At 39.5% G+C, this 17,294-nt stretch overlaps 2 protein-coding genes and 1 pseudogene across 7 annotated transcripts in view; 1 reads left to right on the top strand and 2 right to left on the bottom strand.

Annotated features, from left to right (window-relative positions):
* The window catches only part of LOC149044143 (uncharacterized), a 280,943-nt pseudogene that overhangs the window by 51,430 nt on the left and 212,219 nt on the right, over window positions 1-17,294 (top strand).
* Window positions 1-17,294, bottom strand: part of LOC113666897 (uncharacterized) — a 28,679-nt gene that overhangs the window by 11,252 nt on the left and 133 nt on the right. For 3 of the 6 annotated variants that reach the window (XM_089209370.1, XM_089209367.1, XM_089209365.1), the window contains exons 2-3: window positions 11,287-11,347; window positions 2,941-3,037 (exon numbers count right to left, since the gene is read on the bottom strand). The gene's annotated coding sequence lies outside the window, so the exon portion shown is untranslated. Of the gene's footprint in view, window positions 1-2,940; window positions 3,098-11,286; window positions 11,348-17,294 lie in introns of those variants that run through there. The other 3 variants (XM_089209368.1, XM_089209371.1, XM_089209369.1) reach the window with 3 other exon arrangements.
* LOC149044159 (uncharacterized) lies at window positions 5,974-8,330 on the bottom strand. The gene is made up of 2 exons (XM_089210001.1): window positions 7,917-8,330; window positions 5,974-7,051 (listed from the first exon to the last, which is right to left on the bottom strand). The coding sequence occupies exons 1-2, from the start codon at window positions 8,328-8,330 to the stop codon at window positions 6,074-6,076; spliced, it is 1,392 nt and encodes a 463-aa protein (XP_089066127.1). The 3' UTR covers window positions 5,974-6,073.

Genomic DNA, 17,294 nt, shown 5'->3' with positions numbered 1-17,294 from the left:
TAGGAATATTTATGTTGATGTCACCTACGAGGTAGATTGATTTACCAGTGGCATTATATCAATCAACAGTTTCTTCAAAATATTCCAAGAAGCCGTCAGCAGAATTATGTTGTCTGTAGACAACTCCACAAATAATATTACTTTCCTTAGTGAATTCAATTTCAAGCCAAAGTGCCTGAAAGCCTCATTAGAGGTTTTGCAATGACTTTTGTATCGTATATTGTTGTCTTTCTAAATTCCTACACCTCCAGCAGATTAAGAGGCATAGGAACATATTCAAAATTGTAAGTTGGAATGATTGGATAAGTCAATATTCTCATCATTAATTCTTGTTTCTGACACTGCTAAAAGACTTAAAATGAAAATTTAGTTCATTTAAAATATGGGTTTGAAGGTTGTCGAAGTTTTTCCTCAGGCTTCGTATATTAGTGAATCATGAAAAAATAAAGCATTGATCATGTAACTATGTGAACATTTCCCTTAAAGCCATTGGTTCTAATTGTTTAGAATCGCATGCTATTAACAGTATGTGTCAACATCATTACAATCAAGTGTATGTTTGAGTTTTAGCCCCCTGTGTAGAAATTTAAAAAAGTTGTGAGCATTGTGCTCTCTAACAGCATTACCAGTTTCACAGCCAGAGTACTGGGTGTGAAGGTCAGCGGCACACCCTTCATCATCCATGTCACAGTCCCCTGGCTCTGGTTCCCTTAAGTTGACAGAGGGGTTGTGTAGAGTGTAGCAAGTTACAATTATGGTGCATACCCTGTCATGAGCCATCCTCAATTCTGAGTGTAGCACATGGAATCTCCTCTTCAACAATCCAAAAGTTCACTCTATGCTACATCTTGTGATCTTGTGTGCACTGTTGAATGCTCCTCCTGAGGTCTTTAGGGGTTGAGGTTCAAGGTTACCCCATATGGCTAATGTCCAGAAAATATGGCAATCATGAGTTGAACCAGGCCATATAGCCACAACATCAGTAGACATTCCTGCAAAATTCAATTGTATTCAATACACAACAACTGGTTTTTATATGGAAGTCATATATTTGAACTGCGGTTATAGACATGAATAGGATGGCTGGTTTTTAACTGTTATGCTTTATGTTATGTAAACAAATTTTGATACTCCTACCTATAAAATTGTCATAATGTGAACAAACACATAGGCCCCAAATTTGGAGCAGTAATCATGGGATCATTTCATTCATTTTTTCAAAATAGAGTATTCGGAATGGGATTGCTGCTAGCAATGTAACACAGTTCGTAACTTAAAACAACAATTAACTATGCTAACCCTAAGCAATTTATCCCTTTCTTGACATGGTAAACTTCAAGACATTCCTTAGCCTGTATCTTTAAGCGACGACAAATTACACGTTATTAAACAATGCTACTGAGCGAGAGAATGCTCCGTAATGCTTTGTTCCAGCACTTGAACCAGTGCAGTCCACTAAAAGAATGTCCATGTTAAAGAACACATTTAGTGATCACCGAAGAATATTTTCATTGTTGTCATGTCACCATTGGAAGACTCAATACCCGTTTGCAAAAACCAAAACTGATTACATCTGATAGCAATAGAATCAGACGGGTGATCGCACAGTTCGAAAAGTCGATCATTTTAAATGAATTTCATTCACTTGTTTACAAGGTAAATTGTATCAGCGTTAAGACAATCTGTCGCACACTGCTCCTTACGTGACAAAAAAGCGTTATACATTGGATGCGAAATTTCTACGGCTTTCATGACCACATTTAGGACAAAATAACTCCTGTTATTTACATATGATAGTATGCGCATTAAAGGTTAGGGTTAAACGGACATGTTGCCCTTGCTAAATCAATAATCAGAGCTAGACATATTTGCTTACCTCGATAGTCGCAGATTGCCTGGACATTTTGATGGAGTAAAATCCTTTCCGGTTCATGAAGTCCGGCTCATTTTCGTGAGGGGCAGCTATTCTAACGTGAGTACCGTCGATAAACCCAATGGCACAAGGAAAACCACCAATTCGAAACATACTTTCCCTAATATCGTCTCGTTCCGCACGAATGGACGGAAATCTTACAAAGTCATCGCTTGTGTCACACGACAAACAACTCGGCTAGCAGTCAACTCATCAAATCCTAGAAAAGTATCTCCGATCACATGCAGAAACGAACCCGAGGCCAGGACAAGGACTTGCATTATGGCTGAGAAGGCATGGTTCATATTTGTTTGTGGTGTTATCTCGAAGTTGATTGTCGGGCAACGATCTGACTTGGAACGATCTGACCATGGAACGAACCTCGAGCAGCGGCCATTTAATTTTTTTACTATCCGATGGATACAAATTTATACTACCTACCTAACCATGGATAATTTTATTCGCTGGATAGCGAGTGGATAGCACTATCCATACATTGAACAACCGATATGACGCCGGGGTTAAAATTTATCCACTGGATAGCGATTTATCCAGCTGATAGCAGTTATCAGTTCTTTGAACAACCGGGGCCAGATCCTAAGAGTGCGACTCAAGCTGACACGGTCCTCAAAAAACGATTTCAACAGGTTCTAAGTTTTTGAACATAGAGTCAAGAGCTTCCTCAAACGAGCTTAATTTCATTTCAGTTCCATACAGCTTTGTGTGAAACAGTTAAGGTTTGAGATAACGCTTACAAGTATAAACCACATTGTATCTACGACTGTAAGCCCCTTAACAAATAATTCAAGCGAGCATCAGATTCTAAGAATGCTTTTGCGATTGAAGCTTGCGCAGAACTCGAAAAAAATTATTTTAACAGCTTCTAAATTGTCAAACAATGATTGAGAAGCTTTCTTTGACCCAGCTCGATTCCTTCTCAGTCTTCCATACGGCTTTGTGAGAAACAGCTAAGTTATAAGGTGAGGTTTAAAACTATAAACCAGTCAAACTTACGCAAATATACTTACCCAACACAGCTCAGAGCGCTTGTGACGTTCTTTATACCTCCACTTAACGATAAAACCTTTCAACGATACAGCCTTATGGTGCAACGTGGCACGAATACTAAACAGAAGTAAAACGATTATCAGATGAGTTTGAGCACAATTATGCATTATCAATGCCAAGGCCTCGCACGGGTTTTGTCTTGTGACTGTATGCTCTCGACCAATCAGAGTTTTTATAGGTATGCATCATAATTAAAGTTGACCTTCAGTTGCATGTCGATTAAACGGAGGATTCGATTGAGGCCTTGAGTTTCTGCCTTTTTTTTTGTTCCAAGCTTTCGCCGATCTACGGCATCGTCAGGGTATGTTAAGAAAAAATTCCACTGTACGCAAAATAAACGTCATGAAGGTGATACGAATAATTAGAATACATAATAGAGACAATGAGTTTCCAAACAAGGTGATTGTTTCGATATATGAATCTTGCATCACTTGGTAGCTGCTACTCACTAGGTTAAAGGGTCACATGTATTAAAATAGCGTCAGGAGAAAAAGTATATCATTTAAGGATTCTGCACCCTCTTTCGAACACCAGACGCCTTCCTGATGCTATTTCCTTCTATTCTTCGTCATTTCAGAATGAATCTTGTGCTCAAAGTGTAACAAAATGCCGGCAGACAACGTTGAGTCGGGTGCGCAAATCGCCACGCCATCATCGCCAGCACCTTGCTCAGGTCAACCTACTACTCCAATTTATCATCAAGTTATTACCATACAATTTTCCGCTACCAATTCTTATGAAGTGCCGTGGTGATGTTGCTGGCAACTGGGACTTTTCGAGCAGCAATGGAGCGATTATGAGATGGCAACAGGACTCGATAAGCGAGAAGAATCGGTTCCTTGAGCAACTTTGCCGCGTTCATCGATGGGCAGAGAAGCTTCCTAACAAGAAAATCGACAGCCGTTTAGAAGCCTTCAAAAATTCTTCGTAAGAAGAGAGATGGAGGAAAATTGTCGATTTCAGAGATAAGATATCGGAAATGAAGAAATCCGTAGGTCGTTTCGAACCAAAATGTCTAGGAAAAGTCTTTGCTTATGAAAGATTCAACCAATATCTAGTACACTGACCAAAAGCATCTGGAATCGATATTTAAGAAGTCTCTACTATCAGCTCCTTGCCGTCTCCAAAGAATGCTTTTCAGGCTATAACGAATCTGTCAGTTAAGTACAAACCTGGTTCCCAAATACTCTTAGCTGACCATTTGTCTAGTGCCGCACAGGATGAAACCTCTGGCCAGAAGAATCATGTGAAGTATTTTCCCTGGAGCTGGAGAGCCAAGACCGTATGCAAGCCCTGAAGGTCACACCACACACCACAACGACTGGATCAACAAAGATCCAGTGCTGATCAAGATCCGGGAGTATTGTTCTTATCGTGACGTGCTGATAGTACATATTGGTGTTCTGTGCAAAGGTTGGAGAGTGGTCATCCCTTAGTTACCGAGACCTAAAGTAATATCCAGATCCCAATCCAGCCATTTAGGAGCAGAGGCTTGCCTGCGTAAAGCCAGATACACCATATTCTGGCCTGGCATGAATGCAGAAGTGCGTGACTAGATCAAGCAACCTTCAATTTGCATCAAACTTCAAGCTAAGAATCCAAAGCTTCCATTGCAGAGTCACGAATTTCCTGACCATCCGTAGAGTCGAGTAGCTTCTGACCAGTTCAGACTTCATGCGTGTCGACTTCTACAAGGATTTCATAGAATTCAAGAATTCAAGAAATTGGAAGAAAACACTTCCAGTTCCGTAATTGAAATATTCAAGGAACAATTCAGCAGAAATGGCGTACCAGAAAAACTAGAAACGGTCGACGCTCCTTAGTTTACAAGCTATGAATTTCATCACTTTCCGTTCGATTGGGAGTTCACTCACCTATCTTCCTTCCCGCATCACCAGATTCGACGGAAAGGGGAGTCTGCTGTGAAACATTTTCAGTCTTTTTTCAAAAAGGCTCTCAAAGACAACAAAGACCCGTGATAAGCCCCGTTGGACTAACCAAACACACCAATAGACTCTCTGGAAAGTAACCCTGCATAGAGTTTTATGTCTAGACGCATCAGGATCGTACTTCCCCCAGCTTGTAACCTACAGTACCCCAAGATCCCAGAAAAGGAGTTAGGCAAGAGGTCAGAGTTGCACCCCTTCCGAGGAATCAAACTTAGTAGATGGGTGCCTGTATTGAGAGGCAATCAGTCATGTCCCATGGGGTAAAATCCAGTTCAGACATTAAAATGCTCCATAGAAATCGGGAATTTCTGAAGCAAGCTGAGAAACCGGCTGAACAACTCAAGCCAGTTGAAGACAGTGACAGCCAGTCTTTAGAGAGAATGAAAGCCAGCCTTTAAAGCATAATTTTAAGTTATCTAGTCCTGAACCGAAGCAAATATCGACACCAAAATCTGTTCCAGTAAAGAAAACTCGAACAAGAGTTGTAAAGCTTACTACGATGTTTTTACAATGGCGCCGTTCAAAGTCTAATTTCTGAAAAGTTTGTTCACCCTTTGGTATCTCAAAACGCGGTTAGTTACAATAATTTAATGCACAATTTTTATTGGTGAAGATAAAGACCTCTCACTGACCTCTATTTCTATTCTTTAAGGACCGAGTTTTTTCCTCTCGGATGGCCACAACGAGGTTCCCTAACTTATTAAAAATACGAATCGAGAAAACGAGGTTATGAAATCTCTGGGTTCAAACAGAGAGCGATGATTTCGGTTCGAAAAGCTGAAACTTTAATCTAGAGGTATGAACAGTTTAATGAGGCCCGTTAAACTACCCAATCATAGTGCAAGTACTAACTCACAGATATAATGAATAAAAATATGGATCAGGAAATACTTCCTCAGTAAATAAACTGAGTGCGACCAACAAGTGAAAAACGGTTTGATTCCCAATGTGATAGCAGTTCAGTCGAACTTCTCCTCACGGACATCTCTTTGTTCAGACATTTTTACTGTTCAACAAGTTTATAAACTAACAAAGGAGCTTATAATTGGGTGGGTTTAGCATTTTATCTACTGATTGGTCCTAGAATAAGAAAGACCAGGAAATATCGCTGAACTATAGTTTACCTCTTCACTAACCTCATCAACTATATCTCTGACTGAAAATCAAAATGAGGGTATGGTTTAATGTGTTGATGTCGTGTTACATTCATGCAATATGTTCTCGTGTTGATGACGTAACCCTCAAGATTTTGCCTAAAATCTTCGAATAAAGTCCTGTTTCTGTAAATTAAAGGAGCTTCCTGCCGAATCGTATTGATGTAATCTCTCCACCTTGTGTTTTCGTTCTTTAAAGACCTTGGGTATGAGCGATGTTTTGAATTTCCCGTAGTAACAAGTACAAACATCAATGCCTGACCTCGAAATATCAGTTCCACAGCAGAAAAAATGTACCTTTGTGATGACCACCAGCTTGTGCTTTCATAGTGCGTACGGTAAGGGAAGAGGTGCTCGATAGATTTGTAATGAAATGCATTTAAAAGAGCGTTATACCATACTGTTGGTATCACAAGGGGACTGTCCGTCTTGTTACATATTTTCTTTCGTCTCTCAATAGTCCAGATGGCCCCATGATGCTCTTCGTAATCCACAACGCCAACTACAGGCTCGTAATCTAGGAGCCATTGTTCGAAGACTCTAAACGGCGGAAGCCTCTTTATTTGTGGCGAAGCAAATGAATTGAAATGTAGTACCACATCATCATCCATAAAAATGTAATAATGGTATTTTGGGGATCTCGTTATTGCAGCAAAATACAGCACATTTCGTCCTGTTCCCCATCCAGTATCGGGATAGAACAAATAAGTGATGTGAGGCGACTTTTGCACTTGACATTTGATACGATAGCTTAGCACTATGACATCACAGTTACATGTCTCGGGGTCGCCGATCTCGGAAGAGAAGGCCAAATTTGAAGGAAGGCATTGTTCTGTTTGAGTGAGATAAATGAGAACCTTTGGAGATAAACTAGTTTTGGCTTTTTCTGTGGCTGTAGCTTGAGTTGGAAAATCCTTTCGACTGACGATCTCACCAACGATAAACAAGGTATTGAAGTTTATTTTGAACTATTAGCAAGTCTGACTGAACCAGCATGCTTTCATTACAATTATGGAAAGGAATTACTCAGTGGAGAACTTTAGAAATAGTCAATTGTTACCATTTACGAAGTTGTTGAAGATCTCTCCAACACGAAGAGTTTTAAGAATGGTCCATGCTTACATTTCTAAACGTATAGAGTTTCAGACCAAATGACCAAGCGCTCAAAACGTCAGCTCGACTCATCGACTTTGCCGAAGAAGGATTTACCAAAATTTGAAAAGTGAACTGTTTTTGTTAAAAATATAGTTAATTTCTCTTCCATTTTCTACGAATAGAAGTAGTTTTTACTATAGCTTCGATCAAATACATTTTTTATTACTAAAAAATAATTATAACAGGCTTAAAGAAGATTTTCTCATGTAACGTGCAAATTACGATGATTAAAAAAAAACTCATAGCGTAGAATGGCTATTGTTCTTGTGACATTTACTTACAGTTCAAGAAGACGCATAGGTCTGTCATAACGCTTATTATTATTCATGGAAGCCCAGAAAGAAGCTTTTTTATTGGTTGCTATGAACGCGCGGCAATACTCATTAACTTGAATGTGGCGGCAAACTGAACAATGGCTTTAGTGCGCTATTGTTACTCCCTCTGTTTGAATGACCACAACCCGCTTTTGTTTCTTCCTTCGTTTGAATAAACTCGGCGTTGTTTGTTTCGCAAAAGTTTGACTCCGACGCATAATTATAAGTTTCGCTAAAGTTTTGTTTGGTCAAAAGGAGGTTTTGTTTCGCAAAAAGTGAACTTGAAACGCAACGCCGGAAACAAAGCGAATTTTATAATTGCCGCGCGAGGAAGACGATCATGTGCCTCTTCCTCCACATTCACCGTATCCGCTAACGCATCGTTGGGAGTTTGCTTAAACTCTTCTGGTTTTATGGCCAGTGTTAACCATGTCTCTGCTTTCAGTTGTTTTCTCTTATTTCCGTTCTTGATTGCTTGGATTTTGCGCCAAAATCGCCTGATGCTTTCGCTAAACGCTTTTCCTACCCGCTCTTCAGCGGATGCCATAAGTTGGTATCCAAGAGGCAAGATCCTTCGCTTAAAGTTAAATACTTTACAGGGCTGACCATAACTATCTCGCCATTTGAACGCAGCCTCTCCGTTTATTTGAAGATAAAACATCGGGTTGTTTTCTTTCACAAATGGAGGCACTATATGTACATGTAACGGATTGATCGGGTTGTCAACGAGTTCTGAAAAGAGCTCCCGATCGCTGACGTTTTCCATGACTTTATCCATTGCGCGATATGATCGGCTGTTTGAATAAACCAGCTGCTTTACTTTACTTACTTTTAAAATTCGCGGTAATAGTGAATAATTTTACAACTGAATGGTTTTTATGAATGGTCTATTATTTAGTCTTGGTAACCATTGTTATTCAATCGAAGGCTTAAAACAATAGCTCGCACGCTCAAGACGCGCCATTTTCAAACGCGAATTCAACCAGCAGTTTTCAAACTGAAAAGGATAGTGGTTCCCGTTGACCAATTTGTAAACTTTTTGCAGATTCTTGATGACAAAAGATGAATTTTCCATAAACCGTGCGTGGGTTGTCGAAATTCAGTAAAAGTTTTCAGAAATTTGCTTTGGAAAACGGACTCCATACAAAAAAAAGTCAATTTTTCCTTATTTTCAAGTGCAAAAGGATACTCCTTCCACTTGTTCAATCTTCTTTATTTTAGTCTTAAATTGTTGATACAACATTCCTCTTCAAAATTCCGTGCGTGGGTTTTAAGATTTTTAATTCTTGAAATCAGGAAAGCAAGTTTTATCAACGCTACTTGGCCAATTATCGCCCTTTCTTCTCTAATTTTGGGCTTTTCAGAGCGCGTAATTGCGCTTCGGTGATCATGAATATTTAATGAATGTCCCAGCATTCTGCCCTATGTATGCAGCAACGATAGAGCTTTTCTCCTGCTGTTATGTTTTTTGACCGTCGGCATTCAGGCTTCTGGGATTTCAGTTCTACTGTCCCTATTGATGTTGTTAGGGTGAAGTGTTATGTGAATTGCAGGTAATTTAGTGTTAACAACTGGGTTGAAAACGTAAATTAGCCACCGTAAAGGGTAAAAAAGCTGACGTTTCGAGCGTTAGCCCTTCGTCAGAGCGATTGAATTGTGTTGAATTATGTGAATTGCCTCTTTTCCCTTGCGTGTGTAGAATTGAGGACCACGATCAATAAACTTTACTTTGTTCCGGAGTGGGCGGTTTCCGGTGTTGTGGGCATGCTCTGAGGCGGCACATGTCTGCGTCCTGGCGAGTCGGATATCCCTCTTGTTCCTTGATTCTCTCCTGCATAGGTCAGCCAGTTCCGCCGATGTAAACCTTCCAACACTCACGGAGAATCTTGTAGACTACGCCATCCTTGGAAACAGCGCTTATGCTTTGTTATTGTAGACAGCGGCGAAGTTCAGGTGTTCGGAGAGGCCTTTGACGTAGGGTAGGACTGCGGTGGATCTGAACTCGGTGGGGTTTTCAGTGCTGGCGGTCAGTGTCTTGTTTTTTGTTACTGTACGCACGAAAGAGGAAGGCTCATTATTAGAAACAAGAACAGGTGACAGTTGTTTCTTCCAATGGGAGATAACGGACGATTTTGTTACCAGACGTTTCGCACGCTCGTAAAGGCACTCGATAATACTGTGCTTTATTTAATGCGGATGGTGAGAATCATACGCTAGGTATTGTAGGTATTGATCAGTGTGCGTCTGCTTCATGTATACGCTGGTGGTTAGGCGTCCATCAGGTTCTCTTGTAAATGCAGTGTCGAGGAAGGCGAATTTTTGTTGCTCTCCGTCGCCATGGTGAGGCAAATGGAAGGCTGTTGGTGGTTGAAATACTGTTGGGAAGTTTTCTACGCTGTCACGGGCCAAGATGGTGAAGGTGCCGTCTACGTAGCATTTGCAGATCCTGGGTTTGCAGGATGATGATGTTACTGCGTGTTCTTCAAAACTCACCATGTAGAGATTAGCAATAACAACGGAAACCGTGCTCCCCACAGCTGCACCTTCTGTCTGTTCGTAAATTGATCCATTGCACCGGAAATTTGTAGATCTCAATATCAAGCTAAGGAGGTCTGTAATACGACTAGGTGTTAGTGTCGAGCAGTTGGAAAGGCTGGGATCGTTTTCTAGTTTCCGCTGGGCTGCTTCTGCGGTTACGTCAATCAGAAATTTAGTGACCAACGATACTACGTCGAAGGACACAATCACATCTGAAGTGACCACATCGCGAGACAAACGATTCTATTTCTCTTTTTGAAGTGTTATTTAACACGGTGAATAGCCAAAACCTATTTTACGATACAAATCTCTATCTTTATTCTCGTGCTTTTGTTGGAAATTCATAAAATTGTACTTGCATGTGCCGTTCAATTGGTTTTGCATCTCTAGTCGACGGGGAGCATTGCCCCTTCCGGAACAGTTTTCAAAGGCATTGACTTTTACAACTGTAACACTGCAGAGAGTTTTAATGTGGATAATCCGTATCTTTTTTCCTGCAGTTCATGTTGTTACATTTAGGGTATGTGTCAATACAGACGGTTGACATACTTTACAAACGTTATAATCGAATACTTTCAAGCTTTTGACCATATGCACTCAATAAAATTTGTGGCTGAAGGGCCCTGTTTTCAGCTAAAAGATGGATCTGGGTTTAATGGAACTGCACAGTAAAGTTTATTGACAAGATGCTTCTTCGTTTGACTGATTCTATTCATTTTTTGGACTTGAAATCTTATTGCACCAAGCAGATTACTGGACCTTGCTCGGGAAAATATCAGTTAAAGACAATAAAAGTAATATAACTAATTTCGAACACAGGTGTAACTAACGCTTCCGAAAGCTGTAGAAGCTTATTGACATAATGTGGTCCTGTTCACCTGAGCTCGACGCTTCGCATTATAATGCTACGGCAAGTTCAAGGGAACAAATTCAAGGTCATCTCAAATTCGTTAATAAAATTAATTAAGTAACTAAATGTAACTCCGAGGGCATAATTAATCTGACGTGTATGGAATGCTCGGGCATAATTAATGTAACGAGCATGGAATGCTGTAAATAATTTCCAACTTAATAACTTACCCACTCTTCTGTTGTTGTTTCTGAGTTTGCTATTTCCTTTTTCAATCTCAGCTTCGTATGAGATGCTAAAAAAAAGGCGGTCAAACCAAGGACAAAAAGCAAACTTACAAGTTTACCTCTTGTTGTAAGAATCCTTTTGGTTCTGCTCTAAGACCGTAAAGTCACCTCGTCAAGGGCCTAGGAAAAACAAAGAATATTTCATTTTTACTGTACAAAATATTAGTTCAGCTCGATAAGCGAAGACATCATAACATAAACTAATTGCGATCACTGCACTCTATTGTCGGTTAGTTGAGAGAATGTAGAAGGTAACGAGAGGCCAAAGTTTTCATAACTCTGTAATGATTGCAGCACCTTGTAATACCTGTCACACTTTGTAATAACGCATGTGGCGCTGTAATAAATTTGGTAAAGACGGTCTTATTAGATTTAATCGGAGTAGACCGAATAAAAACCATCATCCCAGTCAATAACGACAATGTATATAACGATAATCTTGCGATCGTGTCGAAAGCCGCCACAAGCTTGTATCGTTCAGCCAAAGAAAAACCTGTGAAGCGATAGAAGAGTCGAATTTCTAGGAGTTTACGCTAACATGGCGATTCCCTCGATAACGACTTGGCTATTCAATAAGACATTAATGTAAGCTATTCGCTATGGAAATTATGAAAAGCGAGACGCAATCGGGACAGGCATATAATCAGTGAAATATTGCCCTGTTACTGGGTTTTAAAATGGCTACAACGCAAGTAATTTTCATTTTGTCTGCAACGATGCCATGCAATATAGATAAGTTAACCAAGTATATTAGCCACTAGCTAACATTCCGTTTTCCTAAAGGTTTTCCCCCAATTTTCTAGTGTGTTGTTGCTCGATATTTTCTATGTGTTGTCACGGGTCAACTAACGCCGGGAAAACGCAATATTCAACCTTGATTCACACACCAATGAACATCTCCTTTTGCTGAGCATTTTCCTCGTTACCATAAATGTGTGAACACAATGTCTGAAAGCATTTTTGTATGAGCAGATAACGCCGTGGGCACATGATACTAAAATGGGCACTAAAATGGGACCTAGCTACGCCAATCTTTTCGCAGATTTCATCGAAAAACAATTTTTTAGTCAATACCCGACGGCCCCAAACCTGAACTCTACGGCCGTTGCATTGACGACTGCATCAGCGCTACCTCCTCTACATGAGGGGAGCTCACTTAATTTATAACCGACGTCAGTTCCTTTCACCCGGATCTTAAATATACTTGGGAAATTTCCGACACTTCTTTGGCTTTTCTAGACATCAAAATTTCAACTGAAGGCAACGGTTTATGCACTGGCGTTTACTACAAACCTAAAGATTTACATAGTTACTTGTTGTATTCATATGCACATCCGTCACACGTCAAGAATTCCATACCTATTTCACAGTTCCCAGACTTCGTCGTTTATGAAGTGACCACTCTGATTTTTCGGAAAAATCAGAGGCAGTGTGCCAGTTTTTCGATAAACATGGCTATCCTGTCTCTGTTGTTCAAGCGGGCCACCACCGTGCCCAACAAATTGATCGAAAGTCAGCACTACAAACGGCTGAGAAGGAAAACACTGACTGCACTTCATTCACTCTCACATTTCACCCTCACAACCATGGAGTTAAATCAATTATTCTTAAAAACTTTAAATTACTCCAAAACGATTCAGAGACTGGAACCATCTTTTCGCAACCTCCACTAATTTCATTCAAACGTGACAAAATCATAGGTGCAAAGAACTAAACACCCGTTTATTAGTGTCTTTTGTTTTTGCCCTTTGGGATTTTTGTATGTTAGTTCGTCGTGCGTGCGGAATGTATTTTAACTTGTTAGTCGAGTAATTTATTTTTATATATTCGTTAGTATCTAAAGGACGTGTTAGCCTTTGCTGGTCAGTTTTTTCGCTTGCCATTTCCAAGCGATAAATTTTCGCCCTACGGCAGCCAGATTTCACGTTACAGTTCGTCGCTGCTCCTGTGCAGTTTTTTCCCAGCTCCCAACAAATGTAAGCGTTGCTTTGGTCCAACTTTCCGTTGCGTTTTGGTTCACTTTGTACCGTTCTTTTCTTTGTTTGTATTTTAGTTTTAACCGCTTTGCATAACCACAACTACAACATCGTTTCTTAAATAAAGCGCGTTAAGATAACGCTGGAGTGTTTGGAGTGTTTAGTCCACTGTTGGAAGTTATAATCGGCAACTTTTAGCTCAGAAGTTCATTTCAAACCAATGACCAACCTGGAACTTTCAAACGTGCTCGCTCACAATGCAAAACTTGTCCTTTCATTCATAATGAGAGAAAATGTGGGGACCTAAGAGATCCATTAGGATCACTGATCACTTTATGTACAACTCCGCCAATGTCATTTACTGCATAACTTGCACTTTTTGCAAAAAGGTATACATTGGTGAAACAGGAAGACGACTAGCTGACCGATTCCAAGAACACCTTCTCGACGCAGAAAGAAATGACAAGGACGCACCCAAACCAGTCGCTAGACACTTTAATCTCCCTAATCATTCTATACAGCATATGGCAATTTGCGGTCGTTTCTTACATCTAGGCAGTTCGGAAAGCCACAAAACACCAGAACAAAAATTTATCTTCCAAATCAGCACTCTTAATCCCTACGGTATCAACGAGCGCTTTTCATTCAACTCATTTATTCTTGTTTCCTCGTCACCATATTCCCACCAATAGCGTAGCTCCATTTTCTGCATATAAACCCACACACAACCCGCAATTCCTCCATTCGTTCTGACGAAGGGCTAACGCTCGAAACGTCAGCCTTTACACTCTTTACGGTGGCCAATTCACGTTTTCAACTCATTTGTTAACACGAATTACCTGCTGTACCCTCCCACCGACGCAACACCACAGTTTCTTTAGAAACTTACACCCTACATTCAACATCAGTTTTATGACGCTCGTATAACAGTGCCTGAAGTCATCTTCTCCCAATGGTTTTCTACAAATTTAAAATAAAGGACTTCTTTCGATGCATTTTTTACGAGCCGTGCAGTAAAATGACATCCTGGCGTAGTCGAGCAGTTAGGACGCTACTAGAGACTAGGAGGTCCCGAAATCGAGATTTTAATCATTCATGTATCAAGCCTGTATGAAGAAACTAGCGAGAGAACTTTTTATAATTTCAGCAGATTTTAATAACTCCTCCCAAAGCAAAGCATTTTCTAGGTGTTTTATGGAGTGAATCGCGTGTGCTAGCTCAGAAAACCCAGAATGACCGACGAAAAATTACAACTGATGGTAAGCAATAGATATTGAAGGTTGCGGAAGTGTCGTCCATGGACATTTCGTTTCTTGAAAAAGAGAAACGTATTATCTAAATGGACAGCTTTCTTTAAATCTTGAATCCGATGTTAAAGAGACTTTTAATGACGAGCAAATCGGAGTTTTATGATTCATGTTATAGCTAGGAATTTCTTAGTTTCAAAGGATATTGAAAATGTCTACAAATTAAATCAAGAAATCTATGTTGCTAAAGGCAGCTAGCTCTTTGGGTCCATTTAGGCTAATTGGGTTATCTGTCATTTCATTTATATCAGTTGAATTACTTGTGTCAGTTGAATCATTCATGTCACTGGGATCATTTGTGTCTATTCTATCATTTGTGTATGTTGAATCAATTTTGTCTATTGAAGCGTTTTTGTTTGTTAGATCATTTATGTCTGTTAGATAATTTGTGCCTATTGGATCATTTGTGTCTGTTGTGTCATTTTATGTACATGTCTATTAGATCATTTGTGTCTATTGAAGGATTTGTGTTTGTCGAGACATTTGTATCTGTTGGATGTTTTGTGTCCCTTGGATGATAATGTGCGTCTACTGAAGCACTTGTGTCTATTGGATCATTTATGTCTATTAGATCCTCTGCGTCTGTTGGATCATGTGTGTCCGTTGGATCATTTGTGTTGATAGGTCATTTTTGTCCACTGGTCCATTGCCAACAACTAAGTATTTTGCATCAAATGGGTCATATGCCCAGTTAGGCTATTATAGGTCCCTTAGTTCATCTCCGCTAGTTTGGTAATTTGTGCTTGCTGGGTAGTTATATCAGTAATAGAACTATTATATTGTTCATTGATACATTATCATACTTTATTTTTCAGAGCCTCTGGGCATGTTAACATTATATGAGCGTCAACATCTCATTAATAATTCATGAGGCTAAAAGCCGATCAAAACAGCGATAAAACATCACGTGTATGCTTCTTTATACCACAAATAATCTATGGTCATTCTGAAAAGTCCGGTGGCGGCTTTGATTTCAAAGCTAGGGGAGTGCGGGGCGGAATGTGCAAACAAATATTATGTAAGCCCACCTTGTGGCATACCGCATAGACTTTGGAATACAACTATCCAAGTGCTCCTTCTCTTCCGCAAAACTTTTTGGTTCTCGAAACACGCGTTTAGGCAGCTTTTCAACTAAAAGCTCTCTGAACCTTTGACAGTAGCCAAACATGGAGCACTTTTTTTTATCAGAATATAATTAACCATTAATGCATTCATGCCACCTTCATCTAAATTTCTAGAGAGGCATGGGTTTTTGAAGCCGTTCAAAAAACTCACAGCATGTGTTTTATCGGCTCTAAAAAACACTCGGCTCCGTCCCGTACTTTTAAACCCGCTAAGACACTGCTACTCGTTTTTAACTTGTGAATTGCGCGCATGCGCAATAGCGAGTTGGAGATATGATGTGGAGAATGACACTCGCTCGCTTGCTCGCTCGCTCGATTGGTCGATTCCTGTAAACTTTTTTTCGATTTTAGTCTTTTGAGTGCATTTGATAGTTTTTGGCGAGTAATAAACAAACGAAATGGCGACCTTTGTTGCTAAGAATAGTGGTGGGGTGAAAAAGAAGAGTTTAAGAAGAGAGTTATTTTTTATTCGTTTTAGTTTCAACAAGCGGCCCCAGCGACTGGCAGGCGTGCGAGGATTCACAATGAAATGAGAGAACAACCTTCGTTTTTCATAAAATTGTCATTTACAATCCTTGAACTTGAAAACAATCCGAAGATTCATTTAAAATATCACTTACTCCGAAGCGCTCGGAGTTTACAGGTGTTCAAAAGCTTTTTCTGTCATGGCGTGAGATTAGGGACAAAATCGATCATTACATTTCGTATCGTGTGTTTTTCCTGTGTGAAGCAACAAAAGGTGCCAGCGACTGACGAAACTACAGGTTAACACGAAAATCAAATAACGCCTAAACAAATAATTTTGGCTACCGATTTTCAGTGAATTTTTAAAGAACAATTTGCTTTTAAGTTTGAAGACAATTTTAAGATTCAAAATAAATATTACGTACTAAAATGCGAAAGTTATACACCACAAAATTGATAAATAAGCCTAAAATGAAATTCTATCTTGTCCTTGATTAGACGTTGCCTTGCACTTGACCAAAATCTGCCCAGGCGGAAATCCAAAATGACGGTGGCAGTCTGAGCTTAGTTATATCACTCAAAACTAGTTCCCGTCTGTCTCATTTGATGAGGAGGGAATCATTGATGTTTTCATTAAGACAGTATTGCTTTGATTTTCCAATATTAACAATGACAGACAGTAAATTTCACTTTTCACCCACATCTACTTCCAACCTTTTCTTTTAAACCAGAAACAAAAATGATATATGTTTAAAACATATGAAATCATCCACCCTTGTCGAATGTAATAGCACGATCATTTCAATTGTAATGCCTTCTTATCCAAACATTACTTTGTTTCTTTGCTACATTAGCGAACACTGAACTACTGATCGTACTCTAAATATGAAAATCAACCACAAATTCCCTAAATCAGATAACATTAAACATAATCCAAAAAAACATGAAAAACATGTAAGTCATTTGTCAATTCACGAGTTTGCTCACAGAGCACTTTGATTTAAACATTACTTAGCATATGCAAAATACGACAGCACGGAAGACATAATCATATTTTAGAATTGCATTTTTATAGCTTGTATGACGGTATTTTTTTTTAATTCGTAATCACTGCAATGCAGCCTTCTTTCAGTTCAATTCTATACTGCGGGAACATTTTCTTGTTTGAAAACATTTTTTTTCCCAAAAAAACAGT

The sequence above is a fragment of the Pocillopora damicornis genome, chromosome 6 (assembly GCF_964200805.1).
Source record: "Pocillopora damicornis chromosome 6, jaPocDami1.2, whole genome shotgun sequence".
NCBI lineage: Eukaryota > Metazoa > Cnidaria > Anthozoa > Scleractinia > Pocilloporidae > Pocillopora > Pocillopora damicornis.
Note: the sequence above shows the minus strand (reverse complement) of the source record. Positions and strands in the feature narration are given on the sequence as shown.